The sequence below is a fragment of the Crinia signifera genome, chromosome 11 (assembly GCF_055691185.1).
Source record: "Crinia signifera chromosome 11, ASM5569118v1, whole genome shotgun sequence".
NCBI lineage: Eukaryota > Metazoa > Chordata > Amphibia > Anura > Myobatrachidae > Crinia > Crinia signifera.
The window spans coordinates 72,844,053-72,871,106 of record NC_139227.1 but is presented as its reverse complement, the minus strand read 5'-3'; the positions used below and the strand labels follow the sequence as shown (position 1 = coordinate 72,871,106).

The 27,054-nt window shown below is 47.1% G+C and overlaps 1 protein-coding gene across 2 annotated transcripts in view; it reads right to left on the bottom strand.

Moving 5' to 3' along the window:
• Nucleotides 1-27,054, bottom strand: part of LOC146045736 (uncharacterized) — a 70,259-nt gene that overhangs the window by 31,078 nt on the left and 12,127 nt on the right. Inside the window, exon 1 of one of the 2 annotated variants that reach the window (XM_083164776.1) lies at nt 5,881-5,964. The exons of the other annotated variant lie outside the window; for it this stretch is intronic. Coding sequence (XP_083020902.1) covers nt 5,881-5,949 — 69 coding nt within the window. The 5' untranslated portion in view covers nt 5,950-5,964. Of the gene's footprint in view, nt 1-5,880; nt 5,965-27,054 lie in introns of those variants that run through there. 2 annotated transcript variants of the gene reach the window in all.

Below are 27,054 nucleotides of genomic sequence, written 5' to 3'. Positions count from 1 at the left end.
CCAAAATGTTCCATTTTTTTACGACATTTTGGTATTTTTCACAAAAAAAAAACCTGTATCGACCAAAATTTACCACTAATTTAAAGTACAATGTGTCACGGGAAAACAGTCTCAAAATCACTGGGATAAGTAAAAACAAAAAAAAGTTATCCCCACTTACTGTAAGTGATACGTCAGATTTGAAAAAAAGGCCTCTGTCAGGAAGGCAAAAACATGCTGCGTCGGGAAGGGGTTAAAATAAAACTTTAATACATACATTACACACATACTAATACTTACCTATCTTCTTCCCGTAGGTAGCCCTGGTCCTGATGTCCTCCAGTCCTGTGTCGGCGTTCCTCTTCATGTCGACGTCCTTCTTCAAGTCGACGTCCCTGTCGGCGATGGCGTCCGGTGTCCGGGTCCGACGAAATCCATGTGGAAGCTGTGGAAGGAAACCATACTCACCTGTCCCGGGGCGACGTAGTCCAGGTAAGTGTCTTGTCAAAAAAACAAACCGAACACCCCGAAACCAGCCGGACAGAGAGCCGCACGGTACTCTGTGTACATCGTGCGGCTCCGCCTCCCGAATGCCGCTATTGGCCGCCTTGCGGCCTAGCGGCCAATCAGGAGCCGCTAGGCCGCAAGGCGGCCAATAGCGGCATTCGGGAGGCGGAGCCGCACGATGTAAACAAACACCGTGCGGCTCTCTGTCCGGCTGGTTTCGGGGTGTTCGGTTTGTTTTTTTGACAAGACACTTACCTGGACTACGTCGCGCTGGGACAGGTGAGTATGGTTTCCTTCCACAGCTTCTTCCATGGATTTCGTCGGACCCGGACACCGGACGCCATCGCCGACAGGGACGTCGACTTGAAGAAGGACGTCGACATGAAGAGGAACGCCGACACAGGACTGGAGGACATCAGGACCAGGGCTACCTACGGGAAGAAGATAGGTAAGTATTAGTATGTGTGTAATGTATGTATTAAAGTTTTATTTTAAAAGTGTGTCAGTGTGTTTTGTGTACTATTTTTTTAACTGTGGAACTACAAGTACCAGCGGGCCCTTTAATGCCCAGCAGGCTGGGACTTGTGGTTCTCCAAGTCCCAGCTTGCTGGGGAGGCTTGCTGGCACTTGTAGTGCCACAGTAAAAAACAATAGATTAGTCTTTTTTTTACACCATAATCAGCCCGATGCCCACCGCCCAGGGGCATCGGGGACAGTACCAGGCTTCAGCCTGGTCAGGTAAGTCCTGGAGGGGGGGACCCCTTCATTGGGGGGGTCCCCACTCACCCAGGGCCCCTGGCCAGGCTGACCGGTCAGGGGGTTAATGTTTTGGCCGGGGGGACTTGTATAAAAAGTCTCCCCCCGGCTGTGGCATTACCCTGCTGGCTGGTTGTGCCTGGGACTGGTTCTTGAAATACGGGGGACCCCTAGTCATTTTGTCCCCCGTATTTTGGGAACCAGCCCCAGACCTGGAGCCTGGGGCTGGTTGTTAAAAATCGGGGAACCCCTATTTGTCGGGTTCCCTGATTTTTAATTACCGGCCCGGCTCCTTCAGCCTGGTGCTGGTTTCGGCTGTGGGGGGGACCCCACGCCGTTTTTTTTTTATTTATTTAATTTTTCTATTTTTTTTACACTGAAGCCTGCACGGATCTGACTGATCCGTGCAGGCTAAAACGCAAATAGAACAGGAAAATGGTGTTCTATTTTCCTGTCGTATTTGCGTGGGTGTTTCACACCACTTAGCAGCCGTATTGTCAGTACGGCTGCTTAGTACATCAGGAATCACCATTCTTTTGAATGGTGATTTCTGTCGTATTCTATCGATGGTGTAGGACATTCGTATTTGTAAATACAAATACGAATGTTCCATCTTTAGGACTACGAATTGTTGTATTTTTGGGATTGTAAATCCCGAAAATACAAATTCGTAAAAAAAAGGTGTATTTCTCCCTACGAATACACCTTTTTTCTACGAATCCATTTTGGTAAATGTCCCCCATTATCTTTTAAAATACTTTTAACACTCAATATCATTAACCATGCTCACTCTCGTGCATCGTTAATGACCCATCATTTACCAATATCGTTCAGTGTGCACACTCAATATCGGCCGATTGTTAACTATATCGGCTGTGGCCAGCATCACTTAGTGTGAATTAGGCCTTAACGTACGTCCTGATGTGGATGGAGCTATAGTTGCTGCATAAATGAAATCAGCAGCGATAGCTCTAATGTGGTAATGCAGAAGGAGGCCTCTGTATGCATTACTGAATCCAAGCTGTATGCGCGACCCATGGTCACTCAAATTGTCAGGGGATTGCAATTAGATCTATACTATACAATCAACTCTCAATCAGGCCCCTTGTCCATCCCCATCAATGGTGGCAACACTTCCCTCCCCCAAAATGGCACCAGGCTGTCAATAACTGACAGTCTGATGCTCTAGTGCAGGGGTTCTCAAACTATTTTGCTCGGGGACCCGGTCAGACAATAAAAATTATTACAGGACCCCAGCAAGTTACCACAAAATGGCCACCACATGTGTGGTCAGTGAAGTGAAGTGGCTGCTATTGTAATAGGGAGGCAGTGGGTAATGAGGGGGTGTAAAAGGGGGAAACGGGGATCGAAGAGGGAAGCACAGAGTGTTTACTTAATGAGTTATCCCCTGACCCCCCTCCACAGAAACATTAATCTGATGGTCATCAACATGGAGTCGTGACCCCATGCTGAGGGGTCGGGACCCACTTTGGGGTCAGGACCCACAGTTTGAGAACCACTGCTCTAGTGTGACTTATATCACAGACCTGTACTGTGTGTGAGCAGAGTACCGCACATCAGGGCCGTCTTTTCGTATGGGCTCAATGGGCACTTGCCCAGGGGCCCCAGGTGTATAATGGCCCTATGCTGATAGCTGAGGATCCCCTTTTTCCAGGGATACCAGGATTTTGAATATCGGCCCTGGGGAACTGGAGATATCCAACTTCAAAGCAGCAGTCCACATCCGACGTGTTAATTGCAATTCCCAGTCATATTTCTCAGGTTCTCTCTGACTCTGAAGGCCCCCATACACTAGAAAGATTTGTCTGACCTATAAATTGCATCTGATTTCCCTTGAACTTCCCCGGCAGCTTCCCAGGAAGGCTACATCCAATTTGAAACATGATGTGCCATTTTTTACATCCAATTTGCATCAGATGAATCTCATGTGATTTATCTGATGCAAATTGGATGTACCGTATTTTAAGGTGGTGACATTCTGGTGATGCTAGGGGAGGGAGGAGAGGCCAAATATGATACCAATATCAACTTTTTTCTTGAGGAGTATGGCATTATGGTAAACACAGATTCCGTTGTAAGAAATGTTTACTACAAGTATTTCCACCCCAAGGAGGCTCTTATCTCCAATGGAGTGTTAAACCGAGAAGTCAGTAGAGCGGCTGGGAAGAACGTGTCTGCAGTAATGGATGAAGAGAGCGGAGGAAACCATTCACAGGGCTTGACATTTGTTTACCAAGTGCCGGTGCTAGGCACCGGAGCGCCCCCCCCCCTCCCCCGCCTGGGGCGCTCCGGTGCCCACCCGCCCCCCGGACGCTGTACAGGAGGGGGGGAGCTGCTGATTGAGGCGGCAGCCCGCCGCGACGCTAGGGGGGGGGGGAGCTGTGATGCTCACCCGGCAGCTGTACACGGGGGGTGCCGGTGATTGCGCCGGCAGCCCGCCGCTGTGTTTTGGGGCGGGGGGTGATGCCCGGCATCATTACCCGGGGCTGGGGGGTGGCGGGAGGTATAGGAGGTGACACTCACCTCGCTGGTGCCACTCACCGCTGCACAGGTCAGGACCCGTGCAGCGGTTCCTTCTTCTGCGACTGGCAGGGAGATCCGTCCCTAGTCCCTGCTGCAGCCGCTGACTGCGTAGCGCTGCTGCCACAGAGGCACTGTTCCCCACTGACGCCAATGGTGAGGGGCAGGCGGCATCTTCTGGGACCAGTGTCTCACCACCAGCGCTAGGCAGCCATCGCCAGCAGCAGGGACCAGGGACAGTTTTTAGAATGCTGCTGCTGATTTAATTGTTGGGCTGAAGAGGCGCCCTCCAGTGGCCGGCGCCCTAGGCAGCTGCCTAAAGCTGCCTAGTGGTAGCGCCGGCCCTGTGTTTACCCATTTGGTGCCACTCTTAATGTTATGAAGCCAGCAGTGGCTATTTTGTCCACAGGATCAGTTTGCTACCCACTGAATAGACCAATTATGGCTTTTCGACATTCCAATTCACATGGAGGCAAACTGGCTGTGGTGGGATCCTGCCACATACATGATTGGTTCTGTGGCTGTCCATGGACTCCTGTGCAGGTAACATCGGTACACTGACATCAGGCTTGAGCTCCGGTGGAGTACGGCGCCTGATTGCCTGCGTTATTAAAATGTAAACACAGTCTATGGAGAGCCGCATAAGCAATCAGGCGCCATACTCCGCCGGAGCTCAAGCCTGATGTCAGTGTAATGTATACATAGAGAACTCACTTTCTGCTCAGGACAGTGCAGCAGCGGTGGTTCCTCTCTCCCATCTCCCTGCTGAGACCTCCGGGCTGAGCTGCAGCAGCGTACGGTGTCTGTGCGGCTCTCTGTGGACTCCTGTGTTAAATTCTTACAGAGAGCCGCGCAGGCAATCAGGTGGTGTCGTACTCTGCCGGAGCTCAGCACAGAGGCGACGCACCACTTCTTCTTTTGCCGCTCACTGCGTTCAGCGCTCCCAGTCCCTTCATTTGTGACTGACAGCCTGACAAGACGCTGCAGCGGCTTCTGTCTTCCGGCTTCCGGTGATGTACGCGTGGGGGTGGGAGGAGGGTCCAAACATATGATATATCGGATCTGATACATCATGGGTGCAAAAGCACCCACGATGTGCCCATGATGGGTCAGATGCAGATATATCTTATGTTCTGCAGGTCCGACCACCTGATCTGATCCGATGGGCACGGGACCGCGCATCAGATCAGATCAGATGTCAAACACATGCGATTTTTGGCAGATTTCACCCGATTTATCGGCCCAAAGTGCCAACATCGGGTGAAATCGGCCGAAAATCGCATAGTGTATGGGGGCCTTGAGAGTATATTGAAAGCTGTGGCTCTCTCCTTTCTGTTGACACTAGCGGCTTGTCTCTACCATGCCCAGTACCAGAGATATCAGCCTTCCAGCAGCCGGTCCCTGCTCCAGCTCCAAACGTCTGGTGTACAGTTTTATATTTTTGTCAATGGATTGCTCTGGCTCCTGATCTCTGATCCCCAAGTTCCCAGCACCTCATGAAAGTTGGGACTCTAGGTTTTTATACTATTGAAGGCTAAGGAATCTATTTCCAGATAATGGCGATATCTGCAGTCAAACAAGCTGCCCTTCCACAGGAAAATGATGAATATTAAGCCCACTCCATTATCCAACTATCCCCTGCGTATAAAACACCCCCTACCTCCCTGGAAGTCATTTACAAGGGACCCTTCATTCAGCTCAGTGCCCCCTTCCACACGTTAGTGTTCTCCCTCCCACCACCTGTGCAGTACAGGAGTAATTAGCAGAAGTTACTGCTCCAGGTCCTACATGTCGAATGGAAGATAGAGCACCCCCTGCCACCCGTGGGACATCAAAGCTGCTGCTGATAGCACCCCCACCCCTAGGAGGGGAGAATGGGTAAGGGCCCCAGTGCATTGCTTTGCCCAGGGGCCCACACTGCTGTTAAGATGGCCCTGCCTCACATCAGTACTTTGCGGCATTCTCAGCAACAGTGGCGGGACCTAGTATTGATATTTCGGATAATTGTATATGTATTTGCCATTATACCATTGTTATTTTATGATTACAGATAGCATCTACTAATCATTGAGACAGAACAGAATTTTGTTGACTCACCAGTGACATGTCTTGTAGTGTCCTGTGCTGTGTGGTTGTCTCTGACACGCACCGACTATCTCTGCTCATTGTGATCAATGTAGCAATGAGGAATTTGTAACTAGGCCATGTAATAGGTAATGTATTGATCTGATTGTCACATTTAGGATAATGGTAACCAATATCAAAGATAGAAAACTACTCATTTATCGAGGCAACTGAATTATTTTTGATTTCTGTTTCTATTCAAATGTAACTTTTATTATTTTAAGAATAGTATAAAAAGATATAAGAAAGTATAGCAGGGTTAAGTAAGTATGCATTGACATCACAACTATATAGGTCTTATAGTAATGATTTTGGATTCTACCTAACATTTTTTTTATTAACTTCATGCCTAATGAAGCATGGAAATGAATGCATAATGAGGTGGGGTAAATACATACTTGCCTACCCTCCCGGAATGGCCAGGAGGGTCCCGCAAATCGTATCACATAGTATGTATGCAACTTTAAGGCCCATACACACTAGGTGATTCTGAGCTCAAAATCACACATTTTACCCAATTTGAGCTCAAAGTCACCTGAAGGCATTCCAACTGCCTTCAGAAGACCGACACCGGAACCTCGAATAAATCAATGTTGGAATACCGACATTCAGGTTTCCAATCAGTAAGTATGTGAGGAGCCGAGCACCTGGGGAAGGGGGTTATGTTTAGGCACTAGTGGGCAAACAGTGTCAGGCTGCAGGGAGGGGAAGGTTATAGTTAGGCTGCGGTGGAGGGAGGGGGGTTAGACTGATTGAAGTTAGGGTTAGTGGAGAGGGATAGGCTACTATCCGAGACCCTGTTGGCATTTCCAATATTGAGATGCTGCGGTAGGACTAATTACATATGGATATCTTTACAAAATATAAGGATCAAATAGGTTTTGGATAACATTATGGGTAAAAAAGGGGGAGCCTACATGGTTTGTATCTGCCGTTACATTCTGTGTTTCTATTTCATCCTGAGCGCCAGGATGCCATCTGTAGCCCTTTGCCTGATATTTAACATTGCCCTCCCCAAAATGGCCACTGTCACTGATCTTATTTAGCTCTAGCGCAGATGTTCCTCATCACAGTCCTACAGGCACCCTGATTGTCCAGGTTTTAAGTATATCCATGTTTGACCACAGGTGTTTTGATTAGTACCTCAATCAATTTCAATTAACCATCTGTGCTGAGCCATGGATATACTTAAAACATGGACTGTTGCCCCATTACTTTACTACACCAGAGGTTACAGAGCAGCAGGGATCCCTGAAGACCGGCAGCGATCTCCAGACACTGGGGAGGTGAGTATGAATTTTGTTTTTTACACAGTGATCAGTTGGTGTGTGCATCGGGGAAGAGAAAGCTGTGCAGAAACATTTTTGTTCTCAGTATGGAAAATGCAATCTGGTTACTTAAAAACTGCACCCAAACCTTTTTTTTTTTTTTTAACAATATGGTTATTGAAATTTTTCAAATATCAAGGGGGGATACAAATAAGTAAAAAGGAGGTGATACGATAAGCATACTAAATACATAGAGAAACCAGGAGTGTACATGGTTAGAGCACATACATCTTGCTCTAGACAGCAATAAGGATAGATAATAAGCAGAGGGATACCATAGATATTATACATTGCCCACATAAATTCTAACAGTAGTGACCTCATCAGATCCACAGAGCATCAATCACTCAGAGCATGGGGAGTTTAAGAGATTGATATCTACCGCAATGCTATTTTTTGTTGTATGGTCCGTATCTTCTCTGTATGTAGTCCACCCCAGCCATTTCATGTGTATAGAGTTAGTAGAGGAGGAATACTGGACTCCTGCAGTCTCGAAGTTATAGTGTTTCTGGATTTTTAACCTATCTTGTCAATACTTGGAATCCCCGCTGACCTCCATAATTGCTTTGGTAGCAATTAAAATGTGCCCAAGGACATAGGACTCACTTTTGGACAGGTAGCCCCATAGAGGTTGAGTAGAGCCGTTACCGGGTTAGCCTCAATCGACTCACCGACTACTTTACTAATCATGCAGAACACTGACTCCCAGAGTGGCCTCAGCATGGGGCACTCCCAGAATATATGGAAAATAGTACTTATTTCTCCACAATTCTCCAGCATAATTTAGAGACAGTAGGCCATATTTTATTTTGGCGGTTGGGGGTATAATATGCCCTGTGCATTATTTGAAAAACATCTCAGAGTGATTGATGCATCTGTATATTTTAAAACAGGACTTATATACTAGATCACATTCCTCCTCTTGCAAGGTTCTTTGGAAATCTCTCTCCCATAGAGCCTGAGACTTGAGTTTAGTCGTGCTTTTCTGGGTAACTATGTAGTCGTACCACCTGGCTATCCCTCCTTTGTGGTTGGGGTTACACAGTAACTTATGGACATGTGAAGCAATACATGGGGTCATGTTCGGGAGGGGAAGGATATAGATAACCAGTTTCTCAGCTGTAAATATTTAAAGAAATCACACCTAGGTATATCGTAAGTTTCCTGTAGATAGGTGAAGGAGGCTAGGTGTTCCTCATGATGCAAGTCGCCCAACATATGCCCCTTTCAGACCGCACTTAAAAACCGGTATTTTGCCGATTTTTAATCGTTTTAAAACGGTAATCTGTGCGGTCTCAAAGGTGCAGGACCACTATACCGTTTTACAAAAGCCGTTTTTGTAAAACGGTTAAAACGGTTAAAATGGAATATACCGTTAAAATGGAATATACCGTTTAAGAGATGTGGTGTGAAAGGGGTTTTACCTGGCAGACCTGTTTTTGGAAACGTTTCCAAATACAGGGTCAAAGCCAGTTTTGCGGTCTGAAAGCAGAATTAGTCAGGCCTCTGGATATTCAGTTTATCAGCCTCAAATTTGGTATCAAGGACATCACTGTCCGTAGTGTCAGAAGTGGGGCAGGTAGTGTAATGTCATCGCTACCAGATATACTCTCATACCAGGTCCTCACTGTGGCCCTTACAGCTGTATTTTTTATTTTCAGTGAGCGGAAGGATGGGGGCGGCATCCAAAGAAGATCAGCTAGGCTACATGGCGAGACTTCCGCCCTCTCTATATGGACCCAGGGTTGTGAGGAGTCCTGTGTGAACCAGTCTCTTGCCTGGCTCAGGAGGCACGCTCGGTGGTACTGTTCAATATCCGGGAAGGCAACTCCGCCGGCTAGTTTAGAGCGAATTAATATGTTTTTGGCTACTTTCGGTTTAGGGCCTTTCCAAATATATTTAGTGAGAGACCTGTTGATCTTATTGTACATAGGTTTGGGGACCAAACCCCTTTTAATACATTCAGGGGATACTAAAATATAAAAAAAAATAAACAGACATTTCACATTCTTTTAGCTAAAATTCTGTTAATAAACGGACCTCTAAATCTTTTCTGACATCACCTTTCTTCATTCAATGTGACCTCTCCTTGGCATTTGTGAGCCAATCAGTGCTCACGGTCCGGCAACCAATCACTATCTGTGGCTGCCAGTCTGCTAGCTCTGATAGCCTGGCGGGCTGGTGCAACATTTGAATGTTGAATATTATTTAATTTTTTTTTTCCAATATGTGTTTTATTGAAAACTTTGCACATTAAACACATTGCGTTCAATACAGACTGAAACATTTTTAGGCATCACAGTAAGAGTTGTAATAGTTCGGTTGTACAAATCATTGGTTTGAAAGTTTCAGCTAAAACTCTAGCCATATAAATACAACATGTCCAATGATATCAGTAATCCCAAAAATTTAACGTAGCCAAAAAGAGAATGCAATTGGGAGCTTGAACAAGGAAGGAGGGACAGTCAACATATGCTACATGTATGTTTCCGTCCAGCGGTTGGCTTGTCGGCCGGGTGTGTGCAAGGTAGCATACATTGTCTGTTAGCTATACTCCAAATAATCGTGTGTCAAAATGCAACAAAATTAGGGCTTATATCTAACCGGTTTTTCTTATTTTCATTTTAAACTAGTAACAATAATCATCTACTACTACTAAAAACCTATTGCCTACCCGTTTCCAGAAGCCATCGATCCATCCACAGAGTATCCATCTAGTCAAGGTTAGGTGAAGGTATAGGGAAATTCAGGGTGATCAGTCAAGAGGAATAGGGTTGTGGTTAGCAAGGAGTTGGTGAGAGTACCATGTAGTGTGTTGAAAACAGTTATGTATTGCTGTTTTAGTGTGGGGGGGAAGAGTTTGTATGTATTTTTCCCAGCACTGGAAAAGGGAGGGTGTTAGTTTTTCTTTATGTAAAGTCGTTTCTAGCCAGTCCATAGTAAACAGAAATAAGAGTCTAGTGGTTGCCATGTGGACAGTAGGTGCGGAGTCATGTATCCATTGTTGTAGTATAGCTTTCCTGCCCACTGCAGAAAGGATAACTACAAGTTTTTTGCTATATTTTGGGATCTGGGGTTGGTCGGTCAGGCATCCAAAGAGTGCCCAGGAGATAGTGCAGCTAAAAGATATGTTCAGGGTTGTGGCGCTGTATTGACATAGGTCATTCCAAAATTTCTGTATGTGGTGGCAGTCCCAGAAGCAGTGTAGAATGTCTGCATTGTCTGTGGAGCATTTGGGGCATTTTGTCCCTTCTGCAATACCCATCAAATGTCTTTTTTTAGGTGAGAGGTATGCTCTATGGAGCATTTTGTATGCCATTTCTTGGTAAGAACTTGCTGGGATGAGTTTTAGGTTGATGCTGAAGGATTTCATGAGGGTCTCGGGAGAAAGGGAGGGGATTTGGGTTGTCCATTTGGTTATCTCTGGTAGTTCCGTCTCTGGGTCGAGTTCAGTACGTATCCGTGAGTATATGACAGAGGTGGAGTAGGATGTGGTGCGGTGTAAAGAGTCTAGAGAATTTGTAAAGTCCTGGTTCCGCAGCACGGACAGGACAGATCGTAGATAATGGGATGCCTGAAAGTATGCAAATTTGTGTTGGGGTTGTAGGTTATATTTCTGTGAGGCCTCCGCGAATGTCAGTGGCTTGTTAGAGGTATTTAGCAAGTCTCGTAGGGTCCTAATGCCCGCGGTTCTCCACTCTGCGAAAGGTGTCACAGCCAGCCCTTTTTGGAAATCTAAGTTGCCTACTAGGGGGAGGAATAATGTATGGTGGTGTTGGAGTTTTAATGTTTTCCTGGACTTCTGCCAAGCCCGCACAGTTGTAGTCAGCAATAGATTGTCTTGTGTTCGGGAGTGTAAGGTAGAGGGTTTGGTGTGTAGTAGGTAAGTGAGGGAAAGAGGAGTACATAGTTGCGACTCTAGCGTTACGTCCGTGTATATGTTGGATGTCGTGATCCAGTCTATCGCGAAGCGCAGAAGGCAGACCAAATTGTATTGTTCGATATTGGGTAGGTTAGTTCCTCCGCTATTAACTGTTTGTGTCATTTTCTTGTAGCTAATTCTCGGCCATTTTTTGTTCCAAATGAAATGGGAGATGGCTGCGTTTAGTGTTGTGAGGTCCGATTTGGTTATCAGAAGGGGGGTCATTTGTAGGACATAGAGGAGTTTGGGGAAGCTAGCCATCTTGACCAGATTACAACGACCCAACAAGTTCAATGGCAATTCTTGCCAGAGGTTAAGTTCAGTTTGTATTTTGCGTATGATAGGGGTGATATTATGGGAATATAGGTCCCGGGTATGCGGTGTGAGGGCTATGCCTAGAAAGGTGATGTGATTTGTAGCCCATTTGAAGGGAAAGGGGGTGGTCTGGCAGAACCTCGCTCGCCCGAACATGGCTAGTGCTTCCGATTTTTCAAAGTTGATCGAGAAGCCAGCAAAGATTGAGAACCAGTTAATGGCTGAGACTAGCTGGGGAACGTCTCGGTTTGGATTAGACATAAAAATCAGTAAATCATCTGCAAAAGCTATAATTCGTAGCTCTCTGTTGCCTATAGTTATCCCAGAGTAGCCTCACAGTTGTGTGATGTATCTAATGAATGGGTCTAGTGCTAGGTTAAAAAGTAGTGGGGATAGGGGGCATCCTTGACGTGTCCCTCTCTTCAGACAGAAGGGTGAGGATAGCATGTTGTTAACCAACACTTGTGCTGTGGGGCTGTTGTAAAGGGCAGAGATGAGCTTGCAAAAAGTTTCCCCAAAGCCTTGATGCCGGAGTACTCTAGTTAGGTGGGGCCAAGCAATTTTGTCAAAGGCTTTTTCTGCGTCTAGATTGATTAAGATGTTAGTTTGCATCTGTTGGGAATAGGTATGTGTGATCGCAGCTAAGGCTGCGCGGATTCCTTGTACTGACTGCCTGCCTTTAAGAAATCCTAGCTGAGCTGGTGAGATCAGGCGAGCCAGGGGATCTTGTAGTCTATTGGCCATAAGTTTAGTTAGAATTTTAAGGTCTTGGTTCAGGAGTGATATTGGGCGATAGGAACTTGTGAGCGAGGGGTCTTTCCCTGGTTTGGCTATCACTATGATTCTTGCTTCATTGAACCTAATTGGGGCTGCTCCAGAGGATAGGATGTGATTGTATAGTTTAGTCAATGTGGGGGCTATTTCACTATTGAGCATTTTGTAAAATTCCGGGCCAAAGCCGTCTGGGCCACGGCTCTTGCCATTGGGTAATGATTTAATAGTTGCCATAATTTCTGCCTCAGTGATGGGGCTATCTAGAAGATCTCTTTCTTCCGGTGTTAGTGTTGGTAGATTGGCTTCATTTAAGAAAGAGGTTCCTTCCGCTTCATTGTCTGGGTCAGCTGTATATAAGGTTTTGTAGTAATGCATAAATTCTTCACATATATCAGTAGGGTTGGTAATAATTCTATCTGAGCTATTGATGGCGCTAACCCAGGTCTTGGGCTGTGAGCCTTTGGCGAGGTTCGCCAGCAGTCTACCAGATTTGTTACCCCAGCGGTGATATTTGTTTCTTTGATAATTGTGTTGGGTTTGAGCCTGCTCCGTGAGATAGGTGTCATAGATTTTTTTTGCAGTGAGGTAAGCCTCTCTATGGGTGGGGTCATCGTGTAGTTTCTAGGCCCTATAGGCTGATGTGAGCTCGGAGCTTAGACTATGGAGTTGGGCTGAGAATTTTTTTCGTTTAGAGTGAATATATGACATTATGTGTCCTCTAAGGACCGCTTTCGAGGCCCCCCAGAACAACGAAGGGTCATCTTCGTGCACTGCGTTATCTGTCGCATAATTGCGCCAGTGCTGTTTTAAATGTAGAAGGAAGTCTTCGGAGTGTATGAGATAGGCAGGGAATCTCCAGTTCTTTGAGAATTGTTGTGGCATCGTGAGGTGAAGGGTTAAGGATATGGGTGCGTGATCAGAGATAATGATATCTTTGATAGAAGTGTGGGTGACCTTGGGGAGCATATGCTGGGAGGTAAATATGTAGTCTATTCGTGAGTGAGTTGAGTGCGGGTGTGAAAAGAAGGAATATTCTCTATGTAGTGGGTGGTGTATTCTCCAGGGGTCTACAAGATTTAGTTGGGAGCAGAAGGGGAGAAGAATGTTGCTGTCTGTGCCAGTGGCATGTGAGCTTACCTTGGATCTGTCTATGGATGGATCGACGACTGAGTTGAAGTCTCCTCCCAGGATCAGATTCTTGTTTTCCCAGGATAGGATCTTCTGTAGAAGTGCTGCATAGAAAGTTTTGTTAGAAGTGTTCGGGGCATATATGTTAACCAACAAGTAGTCTACATTGTCTATAGTTGCTTCTAATAAGATATATCTTCCCTCTGGGTCTATGAATTTCTTCTTACATGTGTACTGTAGGTTTTTCCTAAATATTATGGCTACGCCTCTGGTTTTATTAGTGTAGGGGGCGGATATGCATTCCCCGATCCAGGGGGCTTTTAGAGTGTTTCTAGGGTCTGCGGTCCAATGTGTTTCCTGAAGGAATAAGATATGGGATTTTAGACGGTTAAGGTGGGAGAGCACTTTCTTTCGCTTTACTGGGGAATTGAGTCCCTCTACATTCCAGGAAATTATATTATATGATAGTAATGGGGTATTCCCTATAGAATCTTGATGGGGATTGTTATGGTCCGTTATATTAACCTATGCCAGTGGATAACATCATAGTACGGGTGGAAAGGATATTAAAGCAGGGCCTCTCTCCGTCCCAGCGAGCAGAGAGAGAGCACCCCGAGGTGAATCTAGGCTTCAGAGCTAGGCAGGCAATCATAACATTAACAAATACAATTACAAAAAGGAAAGAGAATAAAAAAGGAAAGGAAGAGAAAAAAAGAAAAAATGTACTCAAGGTACATTGTGTGAACATTCACGGTGTGCCGAAGCACATTCACAGTGTGGCCCACTGTACAGGGCTAGACAGTGACAAGTAGCAGTGCCTCAGGCTAGTTCAGGTGTCAGGGCGGGAAAGATGAGCTTGTGCAGCAGCTGGGTCTTCGAAGAAGATCGGTTTTCCATTCTCGAAGATTCGCAGGCGGGCAGGATATAACAAGGAGAACTTGGTCTTGTTTTCAAATAGCTGTTTGCAGATAGGGGTGAATTCTTTACGTTTGGCTGCAACCTGGTTGGAGAAGTCCTGAAATATAAGTAAACGTTCTCCTTTGTAAGATAGGTTAGCTGTCCTACGATAGTGATCTAAAAGCGCTGATTTATCTGCGTAATTCAGGATTTTCATGATGACGGGGCGTGGACGTCCAGAGGCATTTTTCCGGTCCGGGCCGATACGATGCGCCCGTTCGATGGCCAGGGGTACGCCCTTCAGATTCATAGCTAGTTGTTCCGGGATCCAGTTGGAGAGGAGGTCAAGTAATTCGTGACCTTTTATCGACTCTGGGATGCCGATCACTCGCAGGTTATTTCTTCGACTACGGTTTTCGAGATCGTCAAGTTTGTCGGTGAGGTTGGTGATGTCCGCGTGTTGAGTCTCGATTGTTTCTTGAGCTGTGTGTAGATCGTCTTCTAGGTTAGAGACTCTTTGTTCTAGCTCGTTTATGCGGCTAGAGTGTTGGGTTAACTGTGTTAGTGTGGAGTCTATGGCCTCTTTGATGCCGGCCAGCTTTTCATCTAACAGGGGGCCCAGCACCGCGGCGATGTCTGTGGGTTTCATTTTCGGTGGGCGGATGGTGGATGTAGATTTGTGTCTACGTCTGGACCCAGAGCGAGTCGAGGATTCTCCTGAGTCTGAAGAGTTGCCTTCCTGAGTGTTGTCTCGTGTAGATGAGCCAGTGGGGGTCATGGATGAAAAGACAAGGAATCTTTTCATATGGCTGAAGAGATGGGCCTTAAAATCGAGTGTGTGCTATGAGGCACAGCGTTACATGGATTATAGGTGGGCCACGACTGTGAGAGTCAGTCCATTGGTTACATAATTAGACAAAAGCTGTCGCTTCCTTTCCTATCTGTCGGAATAGTTTTGCAGCAGGTAGTGAGTTGAGGGCAACAGTGTAGCAGTGTATAACAGGTGTACACCTCTCTCTTTCTCCGAGCCCGGAGGGGTACACTGTGTACCGTGCTGTAGGATAAGTGGTTTGGGGGGGCGAGTGCTGGTCGGCAAGTGTGCACGGGTGCTGTGAGATTTTATAGCAGTATATACTGAGTTTGGTGGGGAGCAAGCAGGAAGTCCTTTTCCCCAGGTGTCTGTCTCAGACTGATATTTGTGGTAGGTGCAGCCTCATAAGCACCACCAGCTAAGTCAGGTTGTTGTGGGGTTATTAGAGATATGGGGGGGTCTGCCTGTGTTATTACAGCAGGTCTCAGGGACACAGCAGTGTGTTCCAGGTGTTGGACTCCCTCCTCTGTGGGATCTCCTCTGTAGGAGTGCAGCCAGTAAGATGGCTGTAGGAGCAGCTGAGGAGGTGTCCGGCTGCAGGTGTAGTGAGGGCAGCTGCGGAGGCAAGATGGCGGCCGGGGCTTATGTGCTCTCTGCAGGGAGAGGCACGCGGAGACGGGTATCAGCCCGGGTCTCCCTATCACTGGGGAGAGAGCCGGGTCCTTTGTGGTGAGTTGTGGGAGGTATGGGAGCGGGTGATGGGGCTGGCAGCCAGGTCTTTTTGCCGCCTTGCGGTACGTGGGGGCGAAGGGGCTGGCGGGTTGGATTTTCTGGAGCCCTGCGGCTCCGTGCGGCGTGCCGAGGAATGGGGTGGCGGGGTGCCGTAATTGGCTCTGGGAGTAACTCCGGGGCACTCACCCGCACCTGTCCGGGCTTCTGTTCTCCTCAGGTGCTCCCCGGCGACGAGATCGGGCGTCCGTGGATCTTCCGCCCCCGAAATTGAGGCCGCGGCTTCCGTCGCCGGGCTAGGCCGCAACCTGCAGGAGTGTGTAGATACACTCCCCGGCTCCGCAGCTTCGCCCGACGGCTATCGGAGTGCAGGAGGGAGGTAGGGGCGACGGGTGACTGAGATTGGGGAGGGTGAAGTTCTGTAAAACAGGCTTTGTTGGGAGCGTGGAGCAGGAGCTCTTAGATTCGGCGTCCTCCCTGTTGGCCGGCTAGCCACGCCCCCCGAATATTATTTATTTAATTTAAAAAGAAAGAGGGTAAGGTCCCCACAGCCTTTTCATATATAGGGCAGTGGGGAGTGGCTCCTCTTAGCTGGGGTGAAATGTTTAGGGATTAAAATTTTGACAAATACAACATGTAAATATTAATATGTAATGTTGTGCTCCAAAAAAGTTAGAAATGGTGTGAAAGAAATTAAAAATGTTGACGAGTTTACCGTGAGATGTCTCTAATGGTGTGTACACACGGTGAGATTCCTTTGCTATTCGACTTAAGATTTGATTGCTATGCAATTTTTGCTAACTGTACTATTCACATACAATTCATGCTATCTACATTCGATTTGCCGCCGGGAGGGATGTCCCAGGTCAGGTGGTCGGACGGCCAGCAGGTCCGACCACCGACTCAGGTCCTATGCTCACGGTACTGTGCATCGGACCTGAGGGGACATCAAACTGACTCCATTTGGTCTGATTTTGTGGCCTGATTCCTCGGAATCGACCGATATCAGGCCAAATCAGCTCACTGTATGGGGGCCTTTATAATTACATCTATATTGCTGGCACTCTGCCCAGACATTCAAATTGTTACATATGATTCTAAAAATTGTTACTGTGTTCTTGCTTCACATAAAATTTGGTGAGTAATCACTAAGCTCAGTCTTCAACCTAATCAATTAATGTAATCTGAGGATGAAGGTAGTGTTATAACATCAAATATTTATTCCCCAAATTATTCATAATAAAGGAGTGATCTTATAATTTTACAGCTATCGTGGGTACTTGTTTCCTAGCACGGCGCCCATCTCGTTGATTGTATGCCTTAAGTTTAAGGCACTTAAGGCATACAATCAACGCGATGGACCCGATTTTGTGTCAATCACCAGCTATTTTGCCGGTGAAAGACAAAATTGGGTTGATCGCGTCCATCGCGATCAACCCGATTTTCGCATAGTTCATGTTCATTTTTTTTAAAGTGAAAATCGGGTTGATCGAGTCGGTCGCGGCCCATTATAATGGGCCGCGATGCGATCAACGCGATCAACCCGATCTTACATAGGTGACAATGTGAAATGGGCCAATATGGCCCATTTCACATTGAATATGGTTAAAAATTATGTTTAATGCCCCCCCCCCCCATTGTTAACACCACCCCACTATTGACGCCAACCCGGAGCGCGGCGAGCGCAAGCGGTACGCGTCCTCCGACCTTTTCATACCCCTACTATCCACGGCGGCGTGGAGTTGATTTTATATAGTGTGGCAAGCGCAGCGAGCCACCGAGCCCGAAGCGTGGCGAGGGGACGCGGATACCTGTGAAGCCTGCGAGGGGACGCGGATACCTGTGAAGGTATCCGCTGCGCTCGCCACGCTAGATTGCCTTTTATCTAGCCCAGGGGTGGGCAACTATTTTGACTGGGGGGCCGCTTAACACTTCCAGTAAACATTCGAGGGCCGCACCCAAAATATCTTGTGTGGGGGGGGGGGCATGTTGGGGGTCAGAATGGTAGGGTGGGATGACAGATGAAGAGCTGGAAAGTGGTGCGGGTGTGTGTGTTGGGGGGGAATAGATATATGAGGGCTGGAGAGGGTTCCTTATGGGGGGCAGTGGGTTGGTTTGAAAGGGAAGAGAGGAAACCCTGGGTGGCAAAGTGTGAGTCAGATGGGGGTCTTTGAGCAGATGGGGACACTGTTCTGGATGGGGTAGAGTATAATAAAAGTTGGAGGACACTGCCCTGGATGGGAAAAGGGGCAGTAAAATGGGGGTGGAAGGGGCAATCACTAGTCTGGAAAGGAGGGGACACTGTGTGTGGGGCACTGTAACTGTGGCTTAGATCAGGGCAGTGGGATGGGGTCAGTTGTCCAATTGGGAAAAGAAGTGTGTGTGGGAGGGGGGGTGGAGGTGGCAGTGTGACAGACACTGGGATGGGGAATGGGACTGGGCTAAATAAAGGTGATTGTTAGACAATGGGACACTGGGTTGGGGTGATGAAGGATGGCAGATGAAGGATGGCAGCACTGACCTCCACAGAACTTCTGCTCCACACCCTGAGGAAGAACTTCAATAGTTCAAAACGCGTTGGTGTTAAGGACCTTTTAAACTTTGGACTGAACCCCTAACCACGTGTGTGTTACCAACTACACTAGATCTGGGTCTCAACTTTCTCATTCCGGGTGGGAAAGGAAAATCCGGTGCTGTGGAAAGGGTGGATGTCCTGCTTTTAAATGGAATAAAAGTCTATGTTTTCTGAATACCCGTATGGTCTTGGCCTGTCGATTGATGAAATAAAAAGAAACCTTTTGACGAACATAGGGGACTGTCCCTTGGTGAGTTCTCAAATTTATTTGCCATATATGTTGTCTACTTGATAAAGAAACTGGTACGGGAACATCTCCTAGCTTGACTAGGTGAGTCAATCTGGGACTTAGTACCTGTAGAAAACTGCACATTGATCTACATTAATAAGAAAATTGTGTTGTCTTATTTCTCTATATACGCTTGGAGAGCACCGCTCTCCCCCCACTCACACAAAGGGGATCAAGAAGTTTCCGGAGGTAGCGCTGAGGAGTTCCATATCTTGGTGTCTTTTGGTATAATTATTTTGGGTTTGGTATCCCAATTTTTGTGGCTACTCCCAGCAGCAACCTCTTTGTGAGCGCAAGTAGCTGTAGTCAATCTTGTATCTATTCATGCACATTACTGTTCTGGCTGCTGCTGCTTGGAGACTGTTGTGCCAGCCAGTCTGTCACTGCTGACTCTCCTGCCCTCCGTGGTGGTGTGGTGCAGCTCAAGCGGGAGAAGAAACTCACTGTCGCTGTGCCAGCCTCAAGCAGCCAGTAGTGTACTGAGGGGCTGCTTGAGGAGACAGCTCCATTCACATGCGGAGGTCTCTGGCTCCCTATCAGAATGCGGGGGGAGGGGGGGCGGCGTTTGTGCGGGGATGCGGCAGCGTGACCCATTTCACTTTATCACCACCAGCAGGGCAGGGGGTGAGCAGGCTTAATTTCCGCTTATGGTGCCTGTCAGCAGTGCCGGGGGACGGGCGGTCTCCGGGTCAGTTTACGGCTGTCATCAGCATTGCTGGGAGGGGACGCGGTGACGTGGCGGCCGCACCAAGCAATGGCGGGGAGGCGGCTGCCGCGTCACCGTGTCTCCTCCCACGCTCCCAGTAATGCCGTGCACGGCGCAGCCGGGCATATATTCACGCGGTGGCTGTTTTATCCCTGCACAGTGCACACAAAACGACAAGCGGTTAAATGACAAGCAGCTAATGCTTGTCGGGCCGCTTGTCATGCGGGCCAGACATAAGCGTCTCGCAGGCCGCCTGTTGCCCACCTCTGATCTAGCCAATAGTTTTGCTTCTAGGTATCAGGGGTTATTATTTAATCCAATCCTGACAAATGGGCAAAACCATGTTGCACTGCAGGTGGTGCAGATGTAACATGTACAGAATGAGTTAGATTTGTAGAGGTGTGTTCAAACTGAAATCTAAATTGCAGTGTAAAATAAACTAGACAATATTTACCCTGCACACAGGGTCAGTGCTAGGGTGTCTGGCGCCCTCTTTAGGTATACAGATATAGTCACTCTCAGCCTACTCACAAGTGTCTGCTATCCGCACCCTTATCTCCGCACACCACACTATTGCAGCTATAATGTAGCCCCCTCTCCACATATACTACACTATAGCCGCTATTCTGTACTCTTCACACACAACATACGCCATAACCTCACTTCTCAGTGCACATAATTATACACCATACCCCCTCCCAGCACCCATAATATACCATTCACCCCTTCTCAGAGCACATAATACACTATACCCCCTTCCAGCGCACATAATTGTACACCATTCCCCCATAACACCATCCTCTCCTCCCAGCACACAATTATATGCCACCCCCCAGTGCACATAATACACCACCCTCCCAGCACACAATTATATGCCACCCCCCAGCGCACATAATACACCATCCTCCCAGCGCACATAATTATATGACACCCCCCAGCGCACATAATACACCACCCTCCCAGCACACAATTATATGCCACCCCCCAGCACACATAATACACCATCCTCCCAGCGCACATAATTATATGCCACCCCCCAGCGCACATAATACACCATCCTCCCAGCGCACATAATTATATGCCACCCCCCAGCGCACATAATACACCACCCTCCCAGCACACAATTATATGCCACCCCCCAGTGCACATAATACACCACCCTCCCAGCACACAATTATATGCCACCCCCCAGCGCACATAATACACCATCCTCCCAGCGCACATAATTATATGACACCCCCCAACGCACATAATACACCACCCTCCCAGCACACAATTATATGCCACCCCCCAGCGCACATAATACACCATCCTCCCAGCGCACATAATTATATGCCACCCCCCAGCGCACATAATACACCATCCTCCCAGCGCACATAATTATATGCCACCCCCCAGCGCAGATAATACACCACCCTCCCAGCGCACATAATACACCACCCTCCCAGCGCACATAATACATAACACCATCCTCTCCTCCCAGCACACAATTATATGCCACCCCCCAGCGCACATAATACACCACCCTCCCCTCCCATTGCACATAATTATACGCCATTTCCCCATCTCAGTGCACAATAACGCCATCATCCCCTCCCAGTGCACATAATTATATGACACCCCCCAGTGCACATAATTGTACCCCACCAACCCTTCCACGCACATTACTGCGACACCCCCCAGCACATTAATCTGTGTTCCCTCTGCACATCTGTGTCAATCCGGGTATGGGTCATTGGGTCGACTCAGTGAAGGTAAACATACATTTGGTTGACCACAGTAGGTGAACAGAGCTTAGGTCGACATCTAAAATAGTTGGACATGGCTAAGGTTCGACAGGATCTAAAGGTCAACACAAGCATTAGGTCGACAGTCAAAAGGCCGACTTGAGTTTTTCATGTTTTTTTTATCCAGATGTCAACATCATCTAAGTGTAACCCATCCCCTCGCATGGTTCGCTGCGCTCGCCATGCTTCGCTCGGCACACTATTATATTCTCCCACCACACCTAGTGGATGGTAGGGCATGAAATACCGCCTGTCGGCACATGTCGGCTCAAAAAAAGTGAAAAACTCACGTCAACCTTTTTTGTCGATAATGCTTATGTCAACCTTCAGACCCTGTCAACCTAATTCAGGTGTCGACCTAAGCCCCGTCTACCTTCAGTGGGTCGACCTAATTTATTTATTTACAGTTTCTTATAAAGCGCAGCAGATTCCGTTGCGCTTTACAATTGTAGACAGTGGTAAAACAAACTGGGTAACAACAGACAGGCTTGGAGGTAAAAGGGCCCTGCTGCAAGCATATGTTGACCTTCATAGGTTCGACATAATTACTGTATCCTGTCAAACCCATGCCCCCAGTACACTAGTCTGTGCCACTCTTCACTTCATGCCCCCCCCAAAAAGTAATTTATTCTTTTACCAGAGACTCAGCTCTTGTGTGTGGCTGTCTGCCAGTGCTGCTGCCACGTGTGTCGTCTGCTGGGCTCCTTCAGAGTCCAGTGTGCACCATGTGACTTCCTTCAACATATCAGGAAGTAAGAGAGAGGGAAAGGAGCATTCCCTTCCCCACTGATAGGAGGGGAGAGATGTGGCAAAGGGCACCACGGTGCTGTTGCCTGTCTGTCTCCAAGCATGACAGCTTCAGCAGGGGGAAGAGAGCTGCAATAGAGAAGATCCTGCTGCTGCCTATCATTCACTCTGGGGTAAATGTATGACACAGTGATAAGGGAGGAGAAGTGAGCTAGAGGAGAAGTTACCCATGGCTGCGGTTCACTTCCAACTGTGTCCATGTCAGTAAATTGTGTCGACATTTGGGTAAAAAAACTGTGAAAAACCCCACGTCGACCTTGTCCCATGTCGACCTTGACCCATGTCGACCTAATGACTGTCGACCTAACTATGGTCGATAAAACGATCCACACCCCCCGAATCTAACACTCTCTGCACAAGATTTAGCTTTTGTGACCAACTCTGAATCAGGTCCATTGTCATTTTTTGAGTAGATGATGTAGATCAGGGGTCCTCACACTATTTTGCTCTGGGACCCCATCAGACAATAAAAATAATGACAGGACCCCAACAAGTTACTGCAGAAGGTCATCACATCACATCACATGTGTAGTCAGCAGACAGCACATACATGGCAGCACATACATGGCAGACTGAGATTAGAAAAAAGTCATCAGCCTGATGGTCAGCAACATGGAGTTGCGACCCCATGCTGAGCAGGTCGGGACCCCATTTGAGATCAGGACCCACAGTTTGAGAACCCAGGGCCGGCGCCACCACTAGGCAAGTCTAGGCATTTGCCTAGGGCGCCAGCCACTGGAGGGCGGCATTTCGCCCCCCATGCCACGGGTACCTGTTGTGCCGTCTGGGGAGGAAGGGGTGTCTATGCCGGAATCTGACAGGAGCCCGCGCGGGTACCTGTCCTGCGACGCTTTGTGACCAGCACGGGAACTAGCATATAGCTAACTGCTGATCTTTGCGGATAGCAGTGCCCTTATGCACAATATTCCCAGGCTCTGATTTACGTCCTGCCACTTATACAACACCTACTGGTCGACACAGGTGTATCATAACCATAGGCGAATCTAGAATTATGGTAATGGGTGGTCCCAGACCTAGACATAATAGCAGGGAGACCTTTGCGCGGCTATGCCGCGCGGCAAAAGGGGGCGTGGCCTCATGGGAAGGAGGCGTGGCATTACAAAAAGGGGTGTGGCATTACACTTTAGACCAGGCATGTCCAACGTTGGCCCTCCAGATGTTTTGAAACTACACATCCCAGCATGCTTTGCCACAGTTTTGCTATTAGAGAATACTAAAACTATTGCAAAGCAGGCTGGGATGTGTAGTTTCAAAACATCTGGAGGGCCAACGTTGGACATGCCTGCTTTAGACCATACACAGTAATGCCCATTACACATTTTAGCAAACTCCGTAATACCCATTACACATAAAGCCACATGCCAATTACACATAAGGCCACACACCATAATGCCCATTACACATTGTGCCACACATCATGATGCCCATTACATACTATATAACAAACCGTATTCCCAGGCTGACCCCTTATACACCAGCCTAGTCCCTGCATTTTCTGGTGTGAGGGGGAGAGACAACCACTCCCCTCTCCCTACCCCCCTTTAACAAACCAGTTATATCTTCGGAACCAACTGACCCATTTACATGAGAACAGTATCATATTGAAGAACTTTTGAGATGGCTTCAAATGATTTTGGTCCGGTGAAACTGGGCTGTTTGGTTCCAGAGAAATCTGCCCTCAAAGAACATAAACAGTCATGAAATTACATTTAAGAAATGAAAAAATAAAAACGGTTTAACCTCAATATCCCTGGAACCAATTAACCCATATGGATCCAGCCTGGTATCAGATTGAAAGCCCAGCGATTTGGGTTCGACTGAGATCAACCTCGAGCTTCAGTGATGCCGAAGGGGGAACTGGCAGCGGTTGAACTGGGTGGGGGTCGGAATTAGCGGGTCCCATGTTATCCTTTAGGGAAAATGTTCCAGCTTTGCCTGTCCGTATCTCCGGTTCCCAGGGGGCTAGAGACACAGGGGTGGGCTCGTTGGAAAGCCCCATCCCTCAGCTACAAAATGGGCTAATGGGTGGTCCTGTGCACCCCCGGACCACCCCCTAGATTCGCCTATGGTTGTGGGTTCACAACAGCAGCTTGCAAATGCCACACTGGGAATCAACTCAGACCGTTTTCTTGCTTAAATGATTAAGAAACAACAAAAAATAATCGCTCATTCCTGTACATGAAACAGCTGTTGAGTCAACTGTCCAATTATTTTTGGTCCCTTGAAAACAAATGGGTAACATATTAAGCAATTGTATGTCCTAAACCCTTTCTCTAATTTGGATGTAAGCATCCTCGAATAAATGTTGATTGGAGCAGATTCAAATGTTGCTTGTGCCTCCTGCTGGAGGACTATATTAATGAGCATCTATCACAGCATCAAAGTCAGAGTCATTATTTAAAAGCACTTTGCCATCGTAGCGTATCCGAGTCGCAGGTCACAGCTCCAATGAGTGTGGCTTCTGCTGTATTCGATTGTAGCTCCCATCAGATGCCACTTACCAACGGCACACTTTTTTCCGCGGTGCAAAACCTTGGCTTGTAAATGACTGAATCTTTAAAAGAAAAAAGTTCAGCCAGCAACCCGCATGGCTGTCAGACTCATACCACAACACATCTAAAAATTTGAGTCTCTGTGTCCAAATACATATCGGGCCTATCTGGTGAAGCGCGTCTATCGATTCAGTCTATCCCCAAGCTAAGCGCTTTAAGCAGTTGAGACTTCAATTCTGCCGGCAGACCCCTCCCCTATGACCAATCCGGGAACACCACCATTAAGGAGGAACACTTCACTGGCAGCAAGTGAGGAACCAGCATTGAATGGTAACCGTACACTGTAGTACTAATACAGCACATATTGGTCCGCTGTATACCAGTTAGCTGTTTAATAGTAAACCCCCTGCCTGCAAATACATACACACAGTGTGATTCATTTTCTATTTAATCCTGATTCAATCAGGATCGTATCACGTGTCGCAGTGACACATCTGACTTAGATTATATAGTACAGATTTGTACTATATAGTCTAGCCTGCAGTGTCTATTTTTCTATTCGATTTTGATGCTGCGGGGCCAGGCATCGCGTTCAAATGTGGCTGAAACTGTTTTATTTTGATTCATTATAAAAAGCAAAAATTTTTACATTTCGAATAGAAAAAGTTAGTCAATATCGAACCGTGTGTACGGGGCTGAAGATATGCACACATTAGGCTTATGTGGTGTGCGATATCGGCGTCGGCCGGTGTGCAACGAATGATGGCAGGGGAAACAGGGGTCATGCTGCATTGTGCAGCAATAGCCTGCAGAGTCTATTTCTACTTGCAATACCGATGCCGTGGATCGATTCAACATCGGATGCAGCTAAAACGTTGCGATTTTGGCTAACTTGCTAACAATTTTGACTAAATAGTCAAAATCAATAGCCAAAATTGCACTGTGTGTACACAGGGCTGGCAACAGAAATCGTGGGGCCCTGTACAATTATATTTCTGGTGCCCCCACCTAATCCCAAATCCACACAACCCTCTTCCATATGAGTCTCATTTAAACTTTCGCTGCTCCAGATCCTGCTTTCAGGTGCGGACTTCTCTCGTTCTCAGTCTTGTTGGCCTGGCTCCTGGCTGCTGCCTTCTGCTGCCCTGCCTGTATCTACTTTGCCTGTTAATGACATCCCGGCAAATAATGTAATGTATATTTGATTGATTGATCAAATACACTGTTTTACCAAATCCGTGGAGGCAGGAGTGAAGTGGCAGCCGTTTATCTGGACCAGCCCAAGGAAACACCAGGACTTTACCCATTGGTATTCTACCCGGGACCAGACTGGTGACTATTATACCATGCGAATGAACTGATTAACACCCAGTTCTGATACATTTTTTGGTAAGTGCACCTATGTACCTTGGCAACTGGACTTTTTATTCAAATTACATTGCTGGATTCATTATTGTATTTTTTATGTTTATGTCTGTATATGTATATTAAAAAACTGGCTTCACTATTTTAAGCCTTTCCCTCTTTTGCATATACTGGAGTACATCACCTGACAGGGATACTCCACATACGGGATGTGATCATCCTACACTAAGGAAGTATACTTTTGTATTATCCCTCACTGTGTCACTCATTGTTGTTATATGATCACACTGACTCACTGGCGCCATCTGGAGTTACAAAACTTTTGTTGTTACACTGTTCTGTATTTTGAAGGTGCATTTGGATACCCTTCTTTGTAATTTCTGTGGCAGCCTAGCGCAGAACTGAAATAGACACTCTTTGTTTCTTGTGCCATCTGTTATGTTCATCTAAAACTGTGGTAAATATTTATGATATTTCAGCAAGGTATAATGTGAATTTTGGCTTATTCTGCGTGGCATAATGTGAATTTTGGGCCTAATGCATTGGGAAGGGAATATTTTGCATAGAGTGAGATGTGTACAGAGGGCCTCATTCAGATGTGATCGCAGTGCAAATTTGTTCTCAAAATGGGCAAAACCATGTGCACTGCAGGGGGGGGGGGGGTGGGCAGATGTAACATGTATAGAGAGAGTTAGATTTGTGTGAGTTAATTTGTTTCTGTGCAGGGTAAATACTGGCTGCATTATTATTACACTGGCATTTAGATTTCAGTTCCCACACATCCCACCCAAATTTTAACTCTCTGCACATGTTACATCTGCCCCACCTGCAGTGCACATAGTTGTGCCCATTTTGAGAACACATTTGTACTGCAATCAGATCTGATTAAAGGTGCCCATACACGTGCCGATATGTGTGCTGTGCAATTTGTACTTCATTTGTGCCGTGCAATTTTGGCACTTGAAAGGGGATGTGATGTGATCTACTGTACTGTGCGGGTGCAATGTGATGCGATTTTAGCCTCTTTTTATTGAGTTTATAGTTAAGTAATGTACATTGCATCGCATCACATATACTAAGTGATGTGATGCAATGCAATGTAGCACAAAAAGTACTGCCTGCAGATCATTTTCGTGCTATACAATATTTGTACCCGCGGGGACGTGCATCGCATCCCCGCAGGTACACGGTGCGATTCTAT